Source organism: Saccoglossus kowalevskii, chromosome 15, assembly GCF_978046115.1.
Source record: "Saccoglossus kowalevskii chromosome 15, keSacKowa6.1, whole genome shotgun sequence".
Lineage (NCBI taxonomy): Eukaryota > Metazoa > Hemichordata > Enteropneusta > Harrimaniidae > Saccoglossus > Saccoglossus kowalevskii.
The window spans coordinates 6,906,151-6,927,705 of NC_140655.1; the positions used below are offsets into that span (position 1 = coordinate 6,906,151).

The 21,555-nt window shown below is 35.1% G+C and overlaps 1 protein-coding gene and 1 long non-coding RNA gene across 2 annotated transcripts; both read right to left on the minus strand.

Moving 5' to 3' along the window:
* Positions 1–70: 70 nt before the first annotated feature.
* On the minus strand, positions 71–15,389 carry LOC144357022 (uncharacterized). The gene is made up of 6 exons (XM_085508403.1): positions 15,314–15,389; positions 12,760–13,046; positions 4,424–4,427; positions 1,101–2,998; positions 697–769; positions 71–608 (listed from the first exon to the last, which is right to left on the minus strand). The coding sequence occupies exons 2-6, from the start codon at positions 13,033–13,035 to the stop codon at positions 184–186; spliced, it is 2,676 nt and encodes an 891-aa protein (XP_085364529.1). The 5' UTR covers positions 13,036–13,046; positions 15,314–15,389; the 3' UTR covers positions 71–183.
* On the minus strand, positions 3,325–4,139 carry LOC146733900 (uncharacterized). The gene is made up of 2 exons (XR_014931752.1): positions 3,989–4,139; positions 3,325–3,498 (listed from the first exon to the last, which is right to left on the minus strand). It is a non-coding gene; the product is annotated as an uncharacterized LOC146733900 (long non-coding RNA).
* Positions 15,390–21,555: the final 6,166 nt, after the last annotated feature.

The window sequence follows — 21,555 nt, forward strand, 5'->3', positions numbered from 1 at the left end:
ACTTGAAATTCGAACACATGCTGCGCGGCGGCGGCGACGACGACCACCACCACCACCCCCCTTTAAGATCTAGAAACAAAGCTGATGCTGTGGTTTTCCTGATCACAAATTCGTTGAAGACTTTTAAACAATACCAAGATTGTGAGGAAGGTATATCTTTCATTCAAGTTTCTAATTAGATAATTATTCCTTCTGTATTTCTGGTGGATCGTATATGTCCTGTATTATATCTAGCAAATCCTCGTAAAATCTGTGCTTATTCCTATAACTGGTGTAGTCAATCCACTGGTGTGGTGGTTTCAATGTTTCTTTGAGTTTTTGAACAGAAGCGTGATCATCTATAAGTATGTGGATGACATTGTCGTTACCATGGTGAGCATATGCCAGATCCATTTCATCTTGACATCGTGGGTCATTTACCGAGTGTCTGCTGATGACTGCGATATTAACTGGGCTTGATTTGAGATAAGGTAGATCACGGTCTGTGTCAAAGCAATTCACTTTCAAGACCAAAAGTGACGGACCCTTTTCTATCATTGGACTTAGTTTATCTTGTACCCAGGCATGGTCACGTTTACCGCAAATGACGTAGACGTCGTACAATAGTTCTGTTAATGAAAACATATGGCACACATTGTAAATTGACAGAGGAACAAAAAACTAAACTTATTAACTTCACATTGTATTTCAGCTAACCTTCATGTGCTTCATCTTCCCATTGTCTCTTCATTTTGGTGGTATGCATGTGGAGAATGTCCAATTTTGTAGCCTGAAGAATATAGCAATATAGAACTTTATTAAAGACCTCAATCTGTCAATCCTCATAGTGTCTGGGCCAGGTGAGTTTCCGCATGTATGGCTCTTACAAATGCATGTTGTTGAACAGTACAATTGGCAGTGAAATTAATGGTTAAACTGTATATCACATACATAATATCTTCTAACAATATATACAAATTATGATTAAATCCATGTAAGAGTTTGTTTGTGAATCAATAATGAAAAGTGATGTAAGTTGTACATACTATAATAATCAATATATTTTGTTATGGTTTGCATTGTGTTAGAAATTTACCACACATATACCTTCAAATACTGACCTGAACTTCGCCATCACGTATCACATTGTCAATTAGAATATTTTGTTGTACCCCATTGCAGTGCCTGGTGATAGTGCTGCCAAGTGCCGGGAATCGCTTTCCTCTGGAGGTCAGTTGTAATATATGCAACTCACCATTGCTACAGCCATCATGTATATCACCTGGGGATGTACATGGCACGCCATATGTATATTTCAATTCAGGAACATCTCTGTGCACTATAGCTTCTATGTAGTTACACAATCTTCGTATTAACGTGTATGGATTAGCGCCATCAACAGCTACAACTGTCACTTTAATCATTTGCTGTTCAGGTATATGGAGGAACAGTTCTACTCTGCAGGCATACTGTTCATCTACATTGAATCTTCCAACATTACGAAACACCTTAAAACTGTGTGAGATTGGGATGCATTTTGCCATGAGACGAGTGAAAATGCAATCTGGACGAAAGAAGCCAAACACAAAGTAGACTACTCTGGCAGGAGGAGCTGGCCCAAGATTTTCTGGTAAATCTTTGTAGGTTGGCCTCATCAACGGAACCATATATTCCTGAGCCATCATACCCACTGCCGATTTACTTATACTGCCAACTGGAACAATCAAGTCATAACACTGAAGAAGATTTATGATGGCATCTATGTTGGCAGGAAGGGGTCTCATGAGCTTTTTCAGAAGTCTGATGTGAATAATTCCTTCCTCTGCCAAACGACCCCAGAATCGGACATTAATGGGACTCCAATATTTTCTTTCTGGAACGTTGGTAATTGTTTTAACTGCGTCTACTAGTAGTTCTGGATTCAGAATCACGTACTGACGAAGAGCAATGTCATTTTGAACATAAATTAGATCCCCAGTTCGGTTGAAATAATGCAACATTTCCATCATCTCTTCTTGGTCCTTTACCACGTTTCTTCTAAGAGCGAAACGTATTGCTTTCTTTAGAGGCATTATAAATTCCTTTCTCCTCCCTGTGTCAACAAGGTGAACTGCTGGGTGTTGGTTGCCTTCATCCACCATTAACATATCCAGGAACCGTAACCATCGAATTGGAAATTTTTTCTTCATAACACCAATCTCATTAGCCTCTTTGATAATGACAGACTGCAGGTGATGTAGATCTACATCACCATGTCTGGAATTTTCAACCCGAAATAGTGGTGTATTATCTTCATTTATGACTAGTCTTTGGGCATAAGCAGATTCCATGTGACACAACTTCCTCTTTAGAAAAATGGCGATATCTTCGATTGTTTTTTTGTCAACACTATCTCTGTGCGTACCAACTAGGAATATTCTCAAGTCTCGATATTTTGCATGGGCGTGGATTGAGTGAAGCCAAAATAGAATACGATTTAGCTCAAATGTCCTTTGATCATTTTGCTCGAACTTCGCCAGATTGAATACGACCAGAAAAATTGACTCCGACGCAATAAAAACATGGTGTGTATCATAAAAAATATCATCCCCAGCAAAATCACTAATACTGAATGTCAATGCTCGATGCAAATTTTGTTGTAATAATTTTCTATTCTCGATAGCATATTTGTAAACTCTAAAGCCAATAGAATGATAGAATTGTAAAAGATTTGGATGAAGATCGTTCAGCAAAACAGACATTATAATTTGTCTATACTTAAAATTAAGAACATGCAAACAAATATGAATTGCATACAATGTGAATAGTAATGACACAAACAGATTGTTAATACATATTACTGGAAACAGCAATAGTACAACCACAAAAAGTAAGTGATATGTTTCAAGCAACAATGTCATATTAATAGCAAGCTCATAACTTGTCACAAATATGAACATTAAATTTACACCCATGAACATGTCAAGTGACAGAAGCTGTAATCCACACACAACAAATAGCATCAAATTTAAACACCAATCTGATTAAAATCTGATGTAGTGTACGGGCTTTAATTATTGTGGCTATAAACTTATTTTAATTTTATTTTTTTATTACTTTTGTTATTAATGCCCTTTTATTTTATTATTTTACTTTGATTTTGTGATTTTTTTTTTTAATTCTGCCCTACCTACATCTGATCCGACGCCTATGTAAGTCCCGTTCAAATCTCGCATAAGTAACAGCCAATCACAGCCCCCCTTTTATGCAGGCTGTCGGTTGCTTACTTTTCAGTGTAGCGATACTCTACGGGCAATCTTTCTGTACATTATATTTTGCCCACTTGAATAAACCATTAATAGAAAATTGCTAGTATATTTTTATTTGCAAAAGAAATTCCACAGCATTTTACAATTTTTGTCATTACATTGAATATGTTTTTCACTTCCAACAAATGTGTACACTTCCAGATACATCTTCGCCAACCAAGGTTCGTTCATTCAGTCATCGCTTCAATTTTACATCACTGAGCATAATTATCTAGAATGGAAACAAAAAATAAGTAAATCGTAATGATTAGAACACTGTAAACAGCTATAGTAAACAATGCAAACTGATTTTAAATTGTATAACGGTCACCGGCCCACGGCATCGACGCAGAAAATTGGAGCAAAAAAATATTTCCTGATCAATTGCGATAAAAAATAAAAAATATTTTATTCCAGTCCAAATCAGCTCAATTACTTTAATAAAGAGTTATTGTATAATGTACAAAATGATGATACAATTTGATGAATATTTACAGCTACGGTTTCAATACCGTAGACGATGTTGGCCCGATCTTCAACAAAACATCACCCGTCTCCAGGGCAGGCGACTGGAAAAAGACACTGGTGTTCGGTCGAAACGGCGGAAACAAAATCGTCACTCCCAGAATAACTATGCAAAATAACGATCTGAAGTCGAACCATTCGAGCCACAATATTAACATAAAAATGACTTTCGTTGCATTTGACAATGATAAACTTACCGAAAAGCCGTGTTATTCTCGGTCGCTAACGTCGGTATAATCCGCCATTTTATTTGAGTGTGTTTGCCACCCAACTCCGCCCGGTGACGTCATCATGTGCGCTATAGAAGGAGGTATGTGATTCGTTGACTAAAATCGTCGATAGTGGGTCTCGTTGAAATCTCGTTACATAGGCATCGGCTCAGATGTAGATAGGGCGGAATTAAAAAAATCACAAAATCAAAATCAAAGTAAAATAATAAAATAAAATAAAATAAAATGGCATTAATAACAAAAGTAATAAAAAATAAAATTTAAATAAGTTTATAGCCAAAATAATTAAAGCCCGTACACTACATCAGATTTTAATCAGATTGATTTAAACACATAACTTCCTTGAAATAATAAGTGACTTTAGCAGTATCTATATGTGGTTTGTTGAATCGCGCAACATACACGCCTGAAATAATAATGACGAAATGAATTGTACACTTTTGAAAAAAAGATATGTGAATATCAAATTGTAGATATAAGGCACACATATTTACATAAAACATCACTATACAAAATAAACACATTGAACGGCTGGTAAGATTACTCCTACTTTTAGTAATATGGTGATACAATTGTATAAAAAACACTATATAATATACACCAAAAAAGATAGTCATGAATGGGAACGAGATATGAATGTATGGTACAGATAACATGAAATATTGGATTAAAATCACATGTTCATAGAACACGTGGTGCGCTACTACAAATAAGTAAAGTAACGGTAAAATACAGTAGATTATAGCAAAACATTCAACCGCGTCTAATATACCTTTTAATAAAGTGCCTGTGAAATGGCTGCTATTTTCACGTCTAAAATTATCAATTGATACATAAATATTATTAATTTTTATGTTTCTAAGCATAAATTATTTTTTTTAAGTGAAAAAATGTGTTTTAAACTCAGTCTACAGCAACTTTATTTTTTGTATTTTAAAACGAGGCTCCTCATTAGCTATTCATTGCCATACAGAAATTCCCCTTGTGACGTCAGAAAGGGAAGTTGCTGGGCAGCTCGCATTGCCGATACGTGTAAATAAGGCCAATTTCTTGTGCAGTTATCTCGTCTTTGACTAAATTGTCACTTATGTACTTTTTCGTCGAGGAAGAATGGGCCATAATGAACACTTGGATATCAAATTTGTTGCATGGGGTTGAGTTAGATGCGAGATATGTCCGTTCTGGTGTGGCTGGTCGCAGTGATGTCACCGTCCCCGGCGCACGTTTGTAAACTATCGCTGAACCTCGGCACTGGACAACTTTCGAGTCGGTAAGAAGTTCTAGTTTTTTTGTTCTAGTTGAGCTTACTACTCTTTATAAAATATCTTATCGATAATTTCAAAGAGGTATGTGTGAACTCTTTATTATGCTCGATAAACTTAGATCGCGAATTTCCTCAGAAATATTGCCTGCTTCGTTCAAACGTGCATTGGCATCCATATATTAGATTTTCGTTCATGGTCGAAGGCGTGAGTGTCTCGTGTGGCCCGAATGTCATCGGCGTTTTACTTTATCACGTTTGATTTTTTTTTTGCACAAATGAAACTCTTATTTTTTTCCACCATCAACAATTTCTGATATGGTTGTTGGGATCGGCCGACGTCTCTGTGGGCTGCTCTACACACGTAAAATGCCCAATGTTTTGACCTGGCTTCCCTTCACACGAAGCGCGGGTGTGCATTACATCCGCAAGTTTCAAAATTTTAAACGTAAATTTGAAAAATGTTTGGTGAAATAAAATTGGGCAGAGCTCCAGAAGGAGTACCTACACTTTATGCAAATTTTTTTAAAATTATGCTAATTTATTCATGACGTAGCAGTTTCTGTGCTCATGAATATTCATTAATTTGTGGGTCATTACATTTTAAAAGGGGCGATATATTATTTTTGGGGGAAGAGTTAGAAAGGGGGATTAGCAATCCTTAGGGGGTCAATACAAAAGAAGGGACCCATTTGGAGAGCAGCCATGCTCCTCGTGTCTGTTGTTGCACGTGACCTACAGCTGTCAACTGTGTTCGTTCTTCGACGACTTCGGCTGGCTTCCACGTGGGGTAGTATTCTTGTGTTCTGTTTTCCTGACTTGAGTTTTTGAATCCGCTGTTTATGATTTTAACGTCTTTCATGTCTTTTGTAGGAGTGTCCAATCCGTGATTCGAACTTGCGATCTTTGAGTTCCCAGCGTACTGTCTTGTCCACTGTACCCCGAGTGTCTTCACACAGGAGTTAGGATTTAAGTCCTATTCATAGGACACTGTCTTCACTAGCATTCAAAAATCTAACTAAACATACTGGATTCGAACCAGCGATCGCTCACATTGCTGACATAGTACAAATCAAGTGAGCTATGTGGGTAGTCATGCAAATTAAATAATTTGTTGTCATATTTAGCTTTATTGCCAAATGGTGTTTGCGAAAAAAAGATGGGAAGGCAAGGGAATTGAACCCAGGTCCTCCTGGTCACTATGTAGAGAACTGACCCACAAGACCACAATGGATTGACTGGATGTATTTGCATTTGATAAGACTATATAGTGTGTATATATATAGAAATACAACATATTTCTATTATTGAGTTACAATTGTCCAAAAAATTGCCAATTTTGTGTTTTTACTTGTGTAAACTATATGCATGCCATAACCCGTTAGTGTACATCTTGCCAATTGGGTGTTTGCCATTTGAGTTGCCCATACCTGACCCGACCCTAACCCTAATGCCAAGACACGTTCCTGTTAATAATTCCGTTGCCCATACCTGACCCGACCCTTACCCTAATGCCAAGACACGTTCCTGTTTATAATTGCTCAACAATGATACTCTGTTGTGCACTGTCTGCGGGTAAGTTGCATTGATGTCAACTGATTAAACAAGTCGCGTTTAAGTAATTTCCACTATTAACAAGTGGTTAAATTGTGACAATAAATGTGTGGACAAATATTTGAGATTAATTTTGGTGTAGACAACTCTCGTTTAATTATTTTACACCATTACAAGTTGTTAAATTGAGAGAATAAATGTCTCAACAAATATTTAATACTTAGTTTGATGTAAACAACTCACGTTTGATTAATTCCCACAATTACAGGTTGTTAAATTGAAAGAATAAATGTGCGGACAAATATTTTAGACTTATTTTGGTGTAGACAGCTCTCGTTTAATTATTTTACACCATTACAAGTTGTTAAATTGAGAGAATAAATGTGTGGACAAATATTTTAGACTTATTTTGGTGTAGACAGCTCTCGTTTAATTGTTTTACACCATTACAAGTTGTTAAATTGAGAGAATAAGTGTGCAGACAAATATTTTAGACTTATTTTGGTGTAGACAGCTCTCGTTTGATTAATTCCCACAATTAAAAGTAGTTAAATTGAGAGAATAAATGTGCGGACAAATATTTTAGACTTATTTTTGTGTAGACATCTCTCGTTTGATTAATTCCCACAATTACATGTTGTTAAATTGAGAGACTAAATGTGCGGACAAATATTTTAGACTTATTTTGGTGTAGACAGCTCTCGTTTAATTATTTTACACCATTACAAGTTGTTAAATTGAGAGAATAAATGTATGGACAAATATTTTAGACTGATTTTGGTGTAGACAACTCTCATTTAATTATTTTACACCATTACAAGTTGTTAAATAGAGAGAATAAATGTGTGGACAAATATTTTAGACTTATTTTGGTGTAGACAACTCTCGTTTAATTATTTTACACCATTACAAGTTGTTAAATTGAGAGAATAAATGTATGGACAAGTATTTGAAACTTATTTTGGTGTAGACAACTCTCATTTGATTAATTCCAACAATTACAAGTTCTTAAATTGACAGAATGAATGTATGGACAAATATTGACCATTATATTTGTGAGTAAATACCTGTTGTTTAATTAATTTCCACCTCTACAAGGTTGAGAGAATAAGTGTGCGGACAAATATTTTAGACTTATTTTGGTGTAGACAGCTCTCGTTTGATTAATTCCCACAATTACAAGTTGTTAAATTGAGAGAATAAATGTGCGGACAAATATTTTAGACTTATTTTGGTGTAGACAGCTCTCGTTTAATTATTTTACACCATTACAAGTTGTTAAATTGAGAGAATAAATGTGCGGACAAATATTTTAGACTTATTTTGGTGTAGACAGCTCTCGTTTAATTATTTTACACCATTACAAGTTGTTAAATTGAGAGAATAAATGTGCGGACAAATATTTTAGACTTATTTTGGTGTAGACAACTCTCGTTTAATTATTTTACACCATTACAAGTTGTTAAATTGAGAGAATAAATGTATGGACAAATATTTTAGACTGATTTTGGTGTAGACAACTCTCATTTAATTATTTTACACCATTACAAGTTGTTAAATTGAGAGAATAAATGTATGGACAAGTATTTGAAACTTATTTTGGTGTAGACAACTCTCATTTGATTAATTCCAACAATTACAAGTTCTTAAATTGACAGAATGAATGTATGGACAAATATTGACCATTATATTTGTGAGTAAATACCTGTTGTTTAATTAATTTCCACCTCTACAAGGTTGAGAGAATAAATGTGTCGACAAATATTTGATACTTATTTAGGTGTAAGAACTCGTGTTTGACCAACTTCCACCATTGCAAGTTGTTAAAATAATGAAATAAATATACTGGTATCATTGGATATTTGATTTAATTGTGAAACTTTCTAACAAAACGTTAACTGCTGGCTTCGAACCCTCAATCAACAATTCCGCAGACACGGTATAAATTCAACAACACCACAGAAGATATTCGTCTGTTGCCTGAATTGTTTTCGTAATATAGGGAACGCCATCGACACTTTAACAAAACTTACCTTGACTTGGGTCTTGTTTATCTCTTGTCACAATCTGGAAACTGTTGAACAAATTGCGCGTCGTCCAGTTTAAGACGTTAGTTATTTTATTATTTATTCATTCAGTTTTGTATGGTGCAGTTTTGTGAGGTTTATTATTTTTTGCGACGTTCTTTGTTTACTTGTTTACGGTTTGAGAGATTTCAGTTTATTTGATTTACGTTTTTACGGTAGCTCTGAGCGGGACTCGAACCCACTGTCTTTTCAAGCTAATTTTGTTTTATTTTGATGGCACGCTTGTGTACCACGCCACGACGTTGGTCGTTAAGTGGTGTTCATTTTTCTAACTACTCTAGTGTTCCGATGAGTTGAACGGAAAAGCCAAAACGATTGCTGGTTTCTGATTGCTTCGGTTCTGGTGAGTGTGTATCTAGTGTGATTCGAACCCATGTCGTTTGTATTGGGCGTTTTTTTATTTCCCATGGTAGCTACGCCGTAATATGCAACCACTTCCCCGTTTTATTGTGATTTTGAGTGTTTAATGATGTCTTCCTCACCCGTCACGCCATGACCCAGTTTCAACCACACGGCCATTTTGCAACACAGTTCGTGACCCTCGGCGTCACCCGACTGACTATATGAGCGTTCTCTTCAACTGTTAAGCTAGGATTTATTACCGTTATTATCATTATATTGTCACGTGATTTGTTTTACCTTATGTGTAATGTCTTAAGTATCTTTATTGTAATTTGTATATACCAATTCGTATATACCGAGGAAACGACCCCGATTGAAGGTCATGTATTTTATGACGTCACCAATTCGTGTGTAGGTACTGCTTCTAGATCTGTGCCTAAAATTGACATATTATTAATGAAAAGAAAATGAAGAAAAAAAATTTAATTATTTTTTGAATAATCGTTTGAGAGGATTGGGTGGCAATTGTTTATACTTATGTACTAATTGTAAATGTGTTCAATATTTTTTTCATCCATAATTCAAACACATATATAACATAATAATAGTTGCCTTTATTATAGTAACAAAAGATGCATCATAAAACGAATGAATTACGTATAAACAAATGCCAAATAAAGATTGTGACCTTATTTATTTTCTAAACCTCCACAGGTTAACGAGGGGATACTTGAAGTTCCTTGAAAAAGACTACAGTACTACCAGAGTGAGCAGTAACAGATTTATCAATATTTATGTCAGAGAATTATTTAGGACTTAAATTACCAAATCTTGGTTTTTCATGGATTCCAAAATCTGAAGATGTGTTTCCTTTTTTTTCATTGTCACACAGTGTCACTCAATTAAAACCATATACTATAGTAATAGTAATCCATGTACAAATTATATTTTATTCACATTATTTTCCTCACATACATGTACAGACAATCCAATGTTTACATTGTCATATTTCCTTGTTCATCACAAGTCTAAATAAAATTTGTGAACTGTGTAACGTAGCCTGTTTTTTATTAGCATAATTGTTGCAGCATCTGGAAATGTATTTACACTGTTATGTGAATCTTGCAGTGTGGCAATGAACTGCCGAGACTTTGTCAGGGTGGGCATACTGGCTGTTGAGTGGCAGGGGTGCATCATCAAGTGTATGTAATACACAATCTCCTCCAACATACAAGTCTAGTGTATTGAAGAGCTCTTCTACGTAATCTGTAAATTATAATGAGAGCATTTTGATTCAACAATAGTAGATAGAAAACCATAAAGAATCATATCATACATGCTCTATTGAAGTACATTTCCAGTAGAAGCATCAAAATTAAAATAAAAAGAAAACATATTTTGACATTCTAGACGTTAAACTTTAGTGATCAATAAAATAGGGAAATAACTAAAAAAAAACGACAAATCACAGTTACTAAATAAATGACCGCCGCGTGGAAATAGATTCAGTTGAAATGGGTGAACGCGTCGGGTCACGACGAGGACAAGTGCGTGACTGGTGGCGTTTAATTGGATAACAAAAATAATTGAGAGCAACACACATACAGACAAATTCAGAGTGGACTCGAGTTAGCGTGATTGTCATACTTATTTACTTGGTGATAACGCATTGACAGCCAAAGCCCGGATTCTTATTCCATAAATGATTTCTAGACATCTCGACCCAAGACATTTCGACCCAAATTGAACATCTCGACCCACCGCATCGACGCGACCCTGTCTCAAAGTGGCGACGCGAACCTCTATCTAGTTCAACGTTGATCGACATCTTTTGATTCGAAACATCGTGTACTATCTACTAGTATTTCCAACGCGTGTGGTCGGCGCCTTTGATTGCGTTAATTTTGTTTTTTATTCGCGAAATCTATCACTGGCAGCGTTTGTTTTGTCATGTCTCATAACTGAAAGTCCAAGCTGACTTTGTTTTGGCTGTAGGTATGAAAAACGGGTCGGGATTTTTTGGGGTCGAGATGTCCAGTACCCCCATAAATTATTTCGCAGATCAAGCTAGAAGGAAAGTAACAGAGGTGTGAATTCGACATTCAACACCAATCACCGAACAATTCAGAAACTTTTAGCCTGCGAAAATGAAAACAATTAGCAGTGTGTAAGGACTGCGTAATTTCCTGTTTGTCCGACGCGTCGTTTTCGTGTTACTATCAAAAATTATTGATACCTTTACATAACGCAAACTTAATTGTCTCTATAAAGCGATAATCAGGATGGCAAAACAAGTCAAATGATTTGAAACACTTACCCGACGTCTCTCTCTCTTCTGAAATCCGCCTCGGTGATCATGGGCTGGTTCGGAATCTATTTCTTTCAAAATTGTTGGTATTGCGCCAGGTTTAAGTTGTCGGCGCTTCTCTTTAAAACCTAGTTGTTTTTTCACGGCCGAAGACAGTTTTTCGAAAAAAGAATCTGAGGTGAAGTGGACACTACATATGACGCTGTAAGGAGAAGGTCCATCCCAACCTTTTCTCGTTGTTTTCACGGCTTTCGTTTACTGACGTCGCACCTTCGGATCGTTTGGAAAAGTGTGAATACTTACACTATGACTATACGTATTACTGCAACCGCCCACAACACAACGTTTAACCATCACAAACGTTTGTTCTGAAAACAACTTCTAAAAACTCTCTATCTCAAAAAAAAAAAAAAAAAATGACAAAAAAAAGAAATGCCGACCGAAAAATGTATATCGTTTAAAAGTATGTTGAATCACGCAGTGTTATATAAGTACAGCTCAGGAGTATGGCTTCCTCTCATATTTTGGCATTTGGTGGCGCACTTTCGGCGAGAGTCGGAAATCCGGAAACAGTCGACCGTTTCAGGATAGGTGGGCGTGGCTACAGCACGAGATATATCTTAAATTTACTTGGATAGGAGTAACCATTTTGACAAAAAAAATCAATAACTGCCCACTTCAGTAGGACACGGATCTAAAATAGTTAACGTGAGAGTGGGCATTGCACAGGCACTTTATTAAGAAACCAAAATAAAATACTATTGCATAAATTGTCATTAAGTTGTCTGTAAAAAACATAATGTACATGACTAACAAAATAATGTCAATATAGCCTAGGTAGGTGTATGTTAATTTTACGTGTGAATGATGTGTTATGATCGAATCATAAGCTAAAGTTCCAAGAATGATTTGTGAAAACGTGTCCAAGTGTGGCAGGAGACAACAACATATCACTGCACAAATGAACAGTACTGTTATGATAATAAGAACATTATTGATTGTGAATAAATCTCCAGTAAGTTGTGAAATCTGCTGTAAATAACTATGTTGTACCCAAGATGTTTTCGTTGAAAAAACACGATCCTTCATGAATCTTTTCTCAGACACTGTAGCCTTAGCCCACCGCCTTCCGACATGCCATGCTGCGCTGTCGTCATGCTCCTGGTGGTCTTTGTTGATTCTATGCCAGTTTCCATCCGCATATGTAGTTTGACATTAAAAATGTTTTCTCTTCATTTGGGTCAAACTTTTCACCCATTAGTTTCTTACGTAGACTGGTTTTTCCAACTTCGGCATCACCTAGTATTTGAATCTTGACTTGATTTCTTGGTAACTTTCCCTCCTTTTTGCATTTGTTGAACACCTTCATAATTGTAGGTGCGTTGCCTAACAAGACACTGAAATCACCTGTACAGTAAATGTCATGAGACCACGGTAGAAGCCTTTGAAATATTCCCGCCATTTTGAATTTATCTGAAATTGGGATAGTAATTGTGGTTAATGGTGGGCTAAAATATACGTTTTAGATACACTTCCAGTGAGGCCATGGGAAAAACATAGTAACATACCAACCAACGTCGTCTGATTAAAATAGGAATCTAGTTTTTTTACGTTTCCTATTTTTTCATTTCTTCTATTTATTAATATACATGGTGCTAGTAATTACGAATTCACAAAACTTTTGAAAAACTTACAGCAAATATTTTAATCCGATTGCAACAAAAATAGTAATTTTCAGAAATAAATTGGAAAAAAAATCATATCTTATAGTAATAATTCATTGTAATTAGTGAAGTGCAGAATACAAATAAAGCTAATACAATAAATGAGTACCAGTAGTAAAGTATTGTATGGACACCAAGGATACATGCAAACAATGACAGAAATCTGAATTGTCATGTCAGCCTTTGTTCGTAATTTACTGTTTCAATCCAAACCACAATACATTTAAAAGTTGCCTGATTCCTTTAACATGGTTATTACACATGTAACAATTGTTTATGAAATTCACCCACATTAGTACATTCTATTAATTAATCCATTGTTTTGATTAGATTGTAAATTAGCATTTTGCGACTACTAAATAAAGTAATTCAAAATGATATTCGTCAACATTGCCTTGACCTATTTGGCTGATTCAGAAATATTCATGTTCCATACATGTAATCGATAATACGTGTGTCTAAGGTGTTGAATAACGTTTTTGGAATGAATGAAATCGCGCTTTCAAAGATAAAAACAGTAATTTATTCGAAAATCTGAAATCAATACTTAGAATGTTTATTACTGGAAAACAAATACAAATAAATTTCTTTTTCTAAATAATCTGAAGTGCTGATTCTGAGGTATTCTTAATCTAATTCTTTTAAGTGAAAAAGACATTATTTAATTATAATTTCCAGTTTAGAAAAGCAGTCTTGTAACGTTACCTCTCGGATTCAGAGATAAATCTGTCAGCCAATCAGATTGTTTTTATTTTAGCTTATCACAAACGAGATGTTATTGACCTATCGTACACATTGCCGCCAATTTATATTTATGTTACGATTGATACTCTATAGAGTTGTGTTTTCTACCACGTTCGTTTAGAGAGTATATATATACTCAGAATGTGTGTATTTCACCAGTGTTCATCTGTTGTTACTACTTACTATATCAGTCTATCTGGCAATAAACCACCACTGTGTTTTTTGTATACAACTGATCTGTCTGGTTCTGTTCCGGTATAGTCTTCCCGAATCCTACCCCAGGGAGTTAAATGCTACACACTACATTTACTCCCCAACATCCAGAAACCTCAATTATAATGCTAACAAAATGAATACAACATGGCGGTGGTAAAATGTGATCTTCAATGACAAATAGGTATGCATATAAGTGTCACTGAAAATGTAAATATAATATGTAAATCATAACAAATTTGACTACATATAGAAGAATGGATGTAGTCGTAGAGACGCACACTATCAGGTTTCCCGTGACTGGAGATTTTGACATGCGTCACAACGGTTGGGGCGTGCCAGTGACACCAAAGATTAACAATCGGGGCATTCAACGTGTGAACCTCAATGACCTCAGATTGAGTGAAACCAAACTACGATACACCACCCAGCATATTTAAAATTGCGCTGCGACATGAATTCATACTAACTTCTATTTATTATTACATTTTTTAAATTTGGAAATTGTTGCCAAGAATAAAACGAAAAGTTGTTCATGCAGTATAATGAAATCGTATACCCCATCTACCTTTGCCTATTATTGTACCTAAGTTCTGACTAGCCGCCATATTGAACAAGAGAGAAAAGTGCGAAAAACACACGTCCGTCTGTAAACGCGCTAATGACATAATTAAATGTTGATTGTTTGTTAATTTACTGAATATACATTAGGAAGATGTGAACTGAATTCAACTGTGTGTCTGTCTTTACCTTGCATATGCAAATAGTGACTTGACCCCAGATGACCCAAGTAATTTCGTTTATCATAATTAATTTGTTTTCACAAATATACCACGTCCATAAAATTGATGGTGATTGTTTAACGTGTACGTCATTTATGTTCTATTTACAGTCCCCTCCTTGGGTTATAAGACCCTTTTTAACAATCGCCATAACGATCCATTTTTAACAGTTGTTTTTACACCCATTTTTGCTTATAACCCAGCTCGGTAAGATGTGTCAGATTCAGCAGATGGTTACGAGGTCTTGTCTGCGCCTGGTACCTCACAATGCACTCACCTTGATCGTAGCAATGAGTCCCAATACTAGCCGCAATTATGGGTAAACGTAAACTGCATGTATAAAAGTTGGTCGATTCGGGGAATTCCCAATGACGCACTTAGTGCCAGTGAATTTAAGGAAACACGTGCCTGTGTACTAGCCCTGAAGTACAGACAGCCCTTTGATCCATTCAACAAATCCCAGTGACTCAAGTATCTCTCAGAATACAACTATTTTAGGACTAGAGGCACGTGTTAAGGTAAGTTAGTTCAATTTTGTTTTACTACTTTTTATTTTCGCATTTATTTGTAGTTTCTTGTGTTTCTCTTGTTATTTTTTTTAATATGCTTCGATCTATTTAGTTCTAAATTGATGAACTAACAAATTGCACATAAAGACTATTTTAATCTGATTACATTTTGAATAAAAATATGTTTTACGACATATTGTATGGTTTAAGCAGGTGATGGTCGACATGTATTCTCACACTTTATGTTTCGGATAGAAAGGACGAAGCTTATTAAACATATTTTGTGTTTATGAGTCGCATGTCTTACATAAACCCGAAATAATCCAAGCAATTATTTCATTCAAATTAATTTTATGAGTTTGGGACTTATTTTATTTAACACAATGGCCAATTAAATATAAAAATTAAGTAGATATTTTCCTACATATCTTATATTAAACCCCTAAATACAGTTTGTCACATTTTGTTGGTTGGTATATGCAAATTCTGTATTCGAATTCCCACGTGACATAACCATCGTCAAGTAATGAGAGATTATCATGAATGTGATAAAACAAAGTTAACTTGTGATTTTGATCTCCAGAGAGCGTACATCTACTCTAGGATGAGTTCTCCGTTAACGCCACACATAGAAGGACGTGATATTCACATTTTTGAACATGTTTTATTTTTAAAACTTTTCTTATTGCAAAAAAATGTTATCAAATCAAAAATATATTTCAATGAACTATAAAAATGACATTAACTATCATATTATAATGAAGATAACAAAATTGGAATATGAATAACTTAGCTTTTACAAAGAAAAAATATGCGTTGCCATATTTATTCACATAATTAACTCCAATCCAATTATGCAGTTTTACAAAAAAAGGGTCAATGTGAAAGCAATGCCAATATCGCTTGAAAACGGAATATAAAAACATAATACTTGTAAACAATATTTGAGAAACGCCCAGTGTCTTCAATAAATGAAAACCATAGCATTCAAAATGTACTATAATATTCCAGCTATAGTGGTTAGATTCGGTAGAAAGTAATGTATGATTTCATTCATAGGAGAGGCTTGTGAATGAATCCCGTGTCTCTTTCACATGAGGGACTGTGTCTCTTTCAAACACATTATTGTTGGGGCCAAATCCTATATGACATGGGCTGATATTTCGTATTTACGAGAATTGTCTTTCTTCGAAAACGTATTTCTTCAAATGCAATGTGGGTGAATGCGTGGTAAAAGGCGGAGTTGTTACTCAGCAAAACATTAAACAGGAAAATGTGTCTCATTTTCATCAAAAAAATATGTTTCTGTTCGTTGTTGACGGGCCGAACTGTTTGTTCAAAATTATGCTAAAAGTATGCACTCAAGCTATGCGTCAGTCGATGTGATATACAATATAAGTTTGTTTTATAGCAAATAAGCAATCGATTCCTAAATCCCTAATTCGGAAAAAAAAATAAAATGGTACGGTAAATGAATGGCAGTGATGTCAAATTACAGTTGAACACCTGTTGATATGTTAATATCAGTTACTAGAAGCTGCAACACGTACATACAAATTAATATATAACACCATAATCAAACATAAAGATTCTTTGAAATAATATTTGGCGTTAGCAGAAACAATATAAAATATATAAAATTTCAGCTATGATAAAATGAAAGGCGACTAAACGTGACAAATTAAAAAGTTGCGGGAAATCAGTTGAGTTCTAAATATATGCAAGGCAAACAAAGTTGAGTGAAATATACATCTACAAAAAATATATATTGAACAGTTGGTAACATTAAAATCATTCGTAGTGATATATTGATAACACTGAATTGACAAAAATATGTAGACAAAGCCAAAAAAGGTAATCATACAAGTGGGTGGAATAATAATAATGTATGATATATAGATATATTGGTGAGTGTGATGAATGCTCCGAGTGCTGAAAGTAATTTTTAGCAATTCTAACTAATGCATGCACAGTAAAAGGTAAATTTCCACAATCTAATGACCGGAGTACATCCCTTAGAAATCCGTAATGGAATACTGATTTACAGGAATTCGTCGTACTGGCAGAATAACCCAGCGAAACACACAATCAACGTAAAGCTTTCTCAAAGATGGAAATGGCAGTCAACATCTGGTAATGTGAATGGTTTACAACATTGTAATATGATATGGTCATATGCTAACACTCCAACAATAACTGCCAGGCTACATTGTCGCCATGTTCACCATGTTCTCTGTTGATTCCATGCAAGCTCCTATCGACATATGCAGGTTGACATAGCTGGTTCTCCATTAAAAAGGTGTTCTTCTCCTTAGACACGACAGCGACAGGCCACCAGGACAGTAGGTGTCAGGGATGTATGATGTAACATGTGAAACATTCTTGTCATATAGATTGCATCTACAATTATATATTGTTTTTCGTTATATGCATTAATTTTGTTTCAATTGAAAGTCCATCCTTGTAGATAAAAGTGTGAAACGTGATTGCCACTTAAACACTGGTTAACTTTATTCTACCACCACCAAACATTAGCACAGTGTTCAGATACATAATGTGTTTGACAACTTTATTTTTATTGTCAGTACATAGTTATGACATCAATACATTTGAGCACCTATTCGATCGCAGTGGCCTCATTCCATTGAACCAACAATGCGAAATCTATTGTTTTTCCCATATATTTTATTGTTATAACAATATATTAGTATAATATCAAACTAAGATTTGGTCATCTGAATTTTTAGTATTTTTCCAACAACATATTCAAAACTGTCTGTCAAATATTCAGGATGTAATATAGTTTTGGCGTGCCATATGTAAGTTATACTGTTGTTATCACCTTGGAATTTATTTCAAAGCCTACTTGAATTTGATTAGATTGTTTAGATGTAATGATAATGACACAGGATTTCTTACGTAGTTAGCATTTTCAAAAGAAAGACTCTGTCAAAATGTGTTTAACAAGTTTGTGTTGGTATAAGCAACAGACAATGTTTACTCCCCAGCTATGAAATAAAAACAACACGTGTAAACAAAAAACTTACACATATACTATTCTCTCCTTTTTAACAAGCAAACTGTTCAAGGGCTGGAATTTATAGTCACCATATATGGCTATAAAAGCATTACCCCAGACATTCATCCATACAATTCATTATTCATAAAATTTACCTATATGTTATAAGCGACTGTGTACTAACTGACGAAAGACAGCATGAGTTTATGATTGGTCACAATCAATTCATATGCAAATCAAAACAATAGATATATAACAGCGAAGAAATGGTTCACAGTCAGCTGATGTACAAGTGATAATTAAATATATGGGATTAATCTCTCAATATATATTCACTATATAGGGCAGCCATTTTAGTACGGCTTGAAACTAAAGAAAAAGAGACGGGCTGAGGAAGTATTTTTCAAATTTCTACAAATCAGGAAAAAAATACCAAACTTTCACAGCAGTTTTAAGCCAACTGCTAACACAATTCGTTCAAATCCGTCGTTTTTGTGTGGAAAAATACCTTTTATTTTACATAAAAACACGAATAACGAATAATAAATTGCCATCTAACTGTGAGGCCGTCGCTGGTTATATTAGTTCCTGAATCGGATGACGCACGGAATCGGATAGTTAATAGCTATCGGGAGATTGATCGCATTTATTCGTGTCACTTCTCATATACTTAGTCTGTTTTGCTTTTCAGATTATTAGATTCCAGTGTATCTGTCAGCCGTTTATTCGAAAGTGTACTTGGCATAGTCAATTCATACTCACCAGCTGTATTACAGGTTTACGTTTCAGGAAATCGTGCTATTTCAATAGCAATTTGCTGCCCATGTAGTGACACAAAAATGGCGTAGCCGTAGTCACGTAACGACTGAAGCAACTCGCATGAACATTCCAATGTCAAATCACTTTGTCAACCTCTACCTAGTGTAGTGCACTGTTGTATGTATACTCAAACTACAAGTATTAGCTATATCCGGATTATTAATTATTACAACTAAATTCTGTCGCTCCTGTATTTGTTCATTTCAAGGCACAGCTCTATTCAGAAAGAGAAACGACAGTCTACAACGTCGTGGCGCCAGTATACGAAATCAAGTTTGTTACTATGATATGCCTAGCCATTGTATACCTTTCGTTTAATGCCGTCAATGTCAGAACAGGTAACTGCCATATTGAAAAAGCCGTACCCCCCTCATTGTTTATACCATGGATATACGTCCATGTTTATACTGACTCTCGTACAACATGTGTGGAAATTTACACAGTCAAAATTAGTAGTATGTACACATGTATACTTATATTGATTGTGATATTTTCGGCTTTCAGTTTAGTCGCTTAATGTGCGTGAGCCCAGCTAAAGTTAGCAACATATTCAGATTGATATGAACATATTCAGCTTGGCAGATGACCGTCATTAGACTTGAACTCGAATTGTTAATTACCGTTAGAGTAGTCCTCCAAATTACCATGAAACTAGTACATGTGTATCTATCATAAAAAATAATCATGTATTTAAAAATTGAACAGTAAATGTATATTATCATAGATGTGGACGATTAAAAGAAATTAATTCCACATTTCTCACTTTCTCGGTAACATAAACCATAGGAACTTAAAACGAATATTACTCAATGTGCACTATAACAAGAAATTAATTGAATATGCCTATCGTTCACCAGAGACCCCTAAGTGACGTAATCCAGTGCGGCTCGTTGTCTATTCTTGTCTCTCAACATTTGGGTTAGGCACAACATATAGATAACAATAAAATAAGTCAACATTATACTGACGAGCTGCGCGTTGTTTTGTTTTATATACCGATAGAGGGCGTGATGTTACGTTACCTCCGCCCGAGCACGGTTACTTTTTTAGTAACCGTGGCCTGAGCTTTTTCTAACATGTCCAACTAAAATAAAATCAATTAAAACTAATTAATTAATTTGTTAAAATCAAGTTGGCAACTATATCTGTCATATAGCGCCTCTAACCGACATCGCACACTAAAAACTAAATAGTGAACAACACTGTCATCAAATTCAAATCGATGTCACATTCGAACAAGATGGTGTACTACTAAGCTTGTGATAAATAAATGTGAAAATCGTAATTTTCAACACAAATAGTAGTCTCGCTACCTTAATGTGTACTTTATCTATTATAGTTTGTTATCACTAAGCTAAGTAGTCGCAAAGGAACGCCTCCACTAGTTGTGGCTGTCTTTGGCTACCTAGGTCAGTTCATAAGCTCAAAGATTCTACAAGGAGAGTGATGACATGAAGCAAATTTGAGCTTAGCTTCACGCAGAGCCTTATGACGCAGAGCCTCAGGAACTTATGACTTATGTGAGCAAAGGTTGTTCATTGCTGCAGAAGATTTTCGAATTTACGGGAAAATATGATGAAAACATAATGGTTTAATTGCCATTTTTGATAATCCAGGTATATATATATATATATATATATATATTAGAGTTCGATTTTTCTTGTTATTTTCGTCGTGTCGTACAATGTGGATAGAATATTTGATCGGATGCTACTGCAGAATAGTTCTCATGGCAACGATGGTAATAAGGCGACATTATCATGACGTACTCATTAATAACACCGCCCAAAAATTGATCTATATATTTTCTGCCTGAATCTGAAAACAAACAAAAACAAACCGGTTAGGCCAGTTTCAAAGAAAAATGTTCCAGAATGGGCTTAACAACTTGCTGGCAATTTGACTGTTAAAAGTCACATTAAAATAAAATTATTCCTAATACAGGTGTATTTGCGCTAATTTTCTGCCAGGATATTTGTGACACGTGTTGTATTCATGACATAATAGTAATACTTCCTACAGAAAGGTATTGGTTTGATATGATTTAGTCTCAGAAGCAGGTGTCTATTTTCATATTCTGTCGTCTACTGTGTTTTCGTAATATTGCGTAAGCAATTGTCAGAAAATCAAGTAGCCATTCGACGACAAAGCCTGTTTTCACAGTGGCGGGTC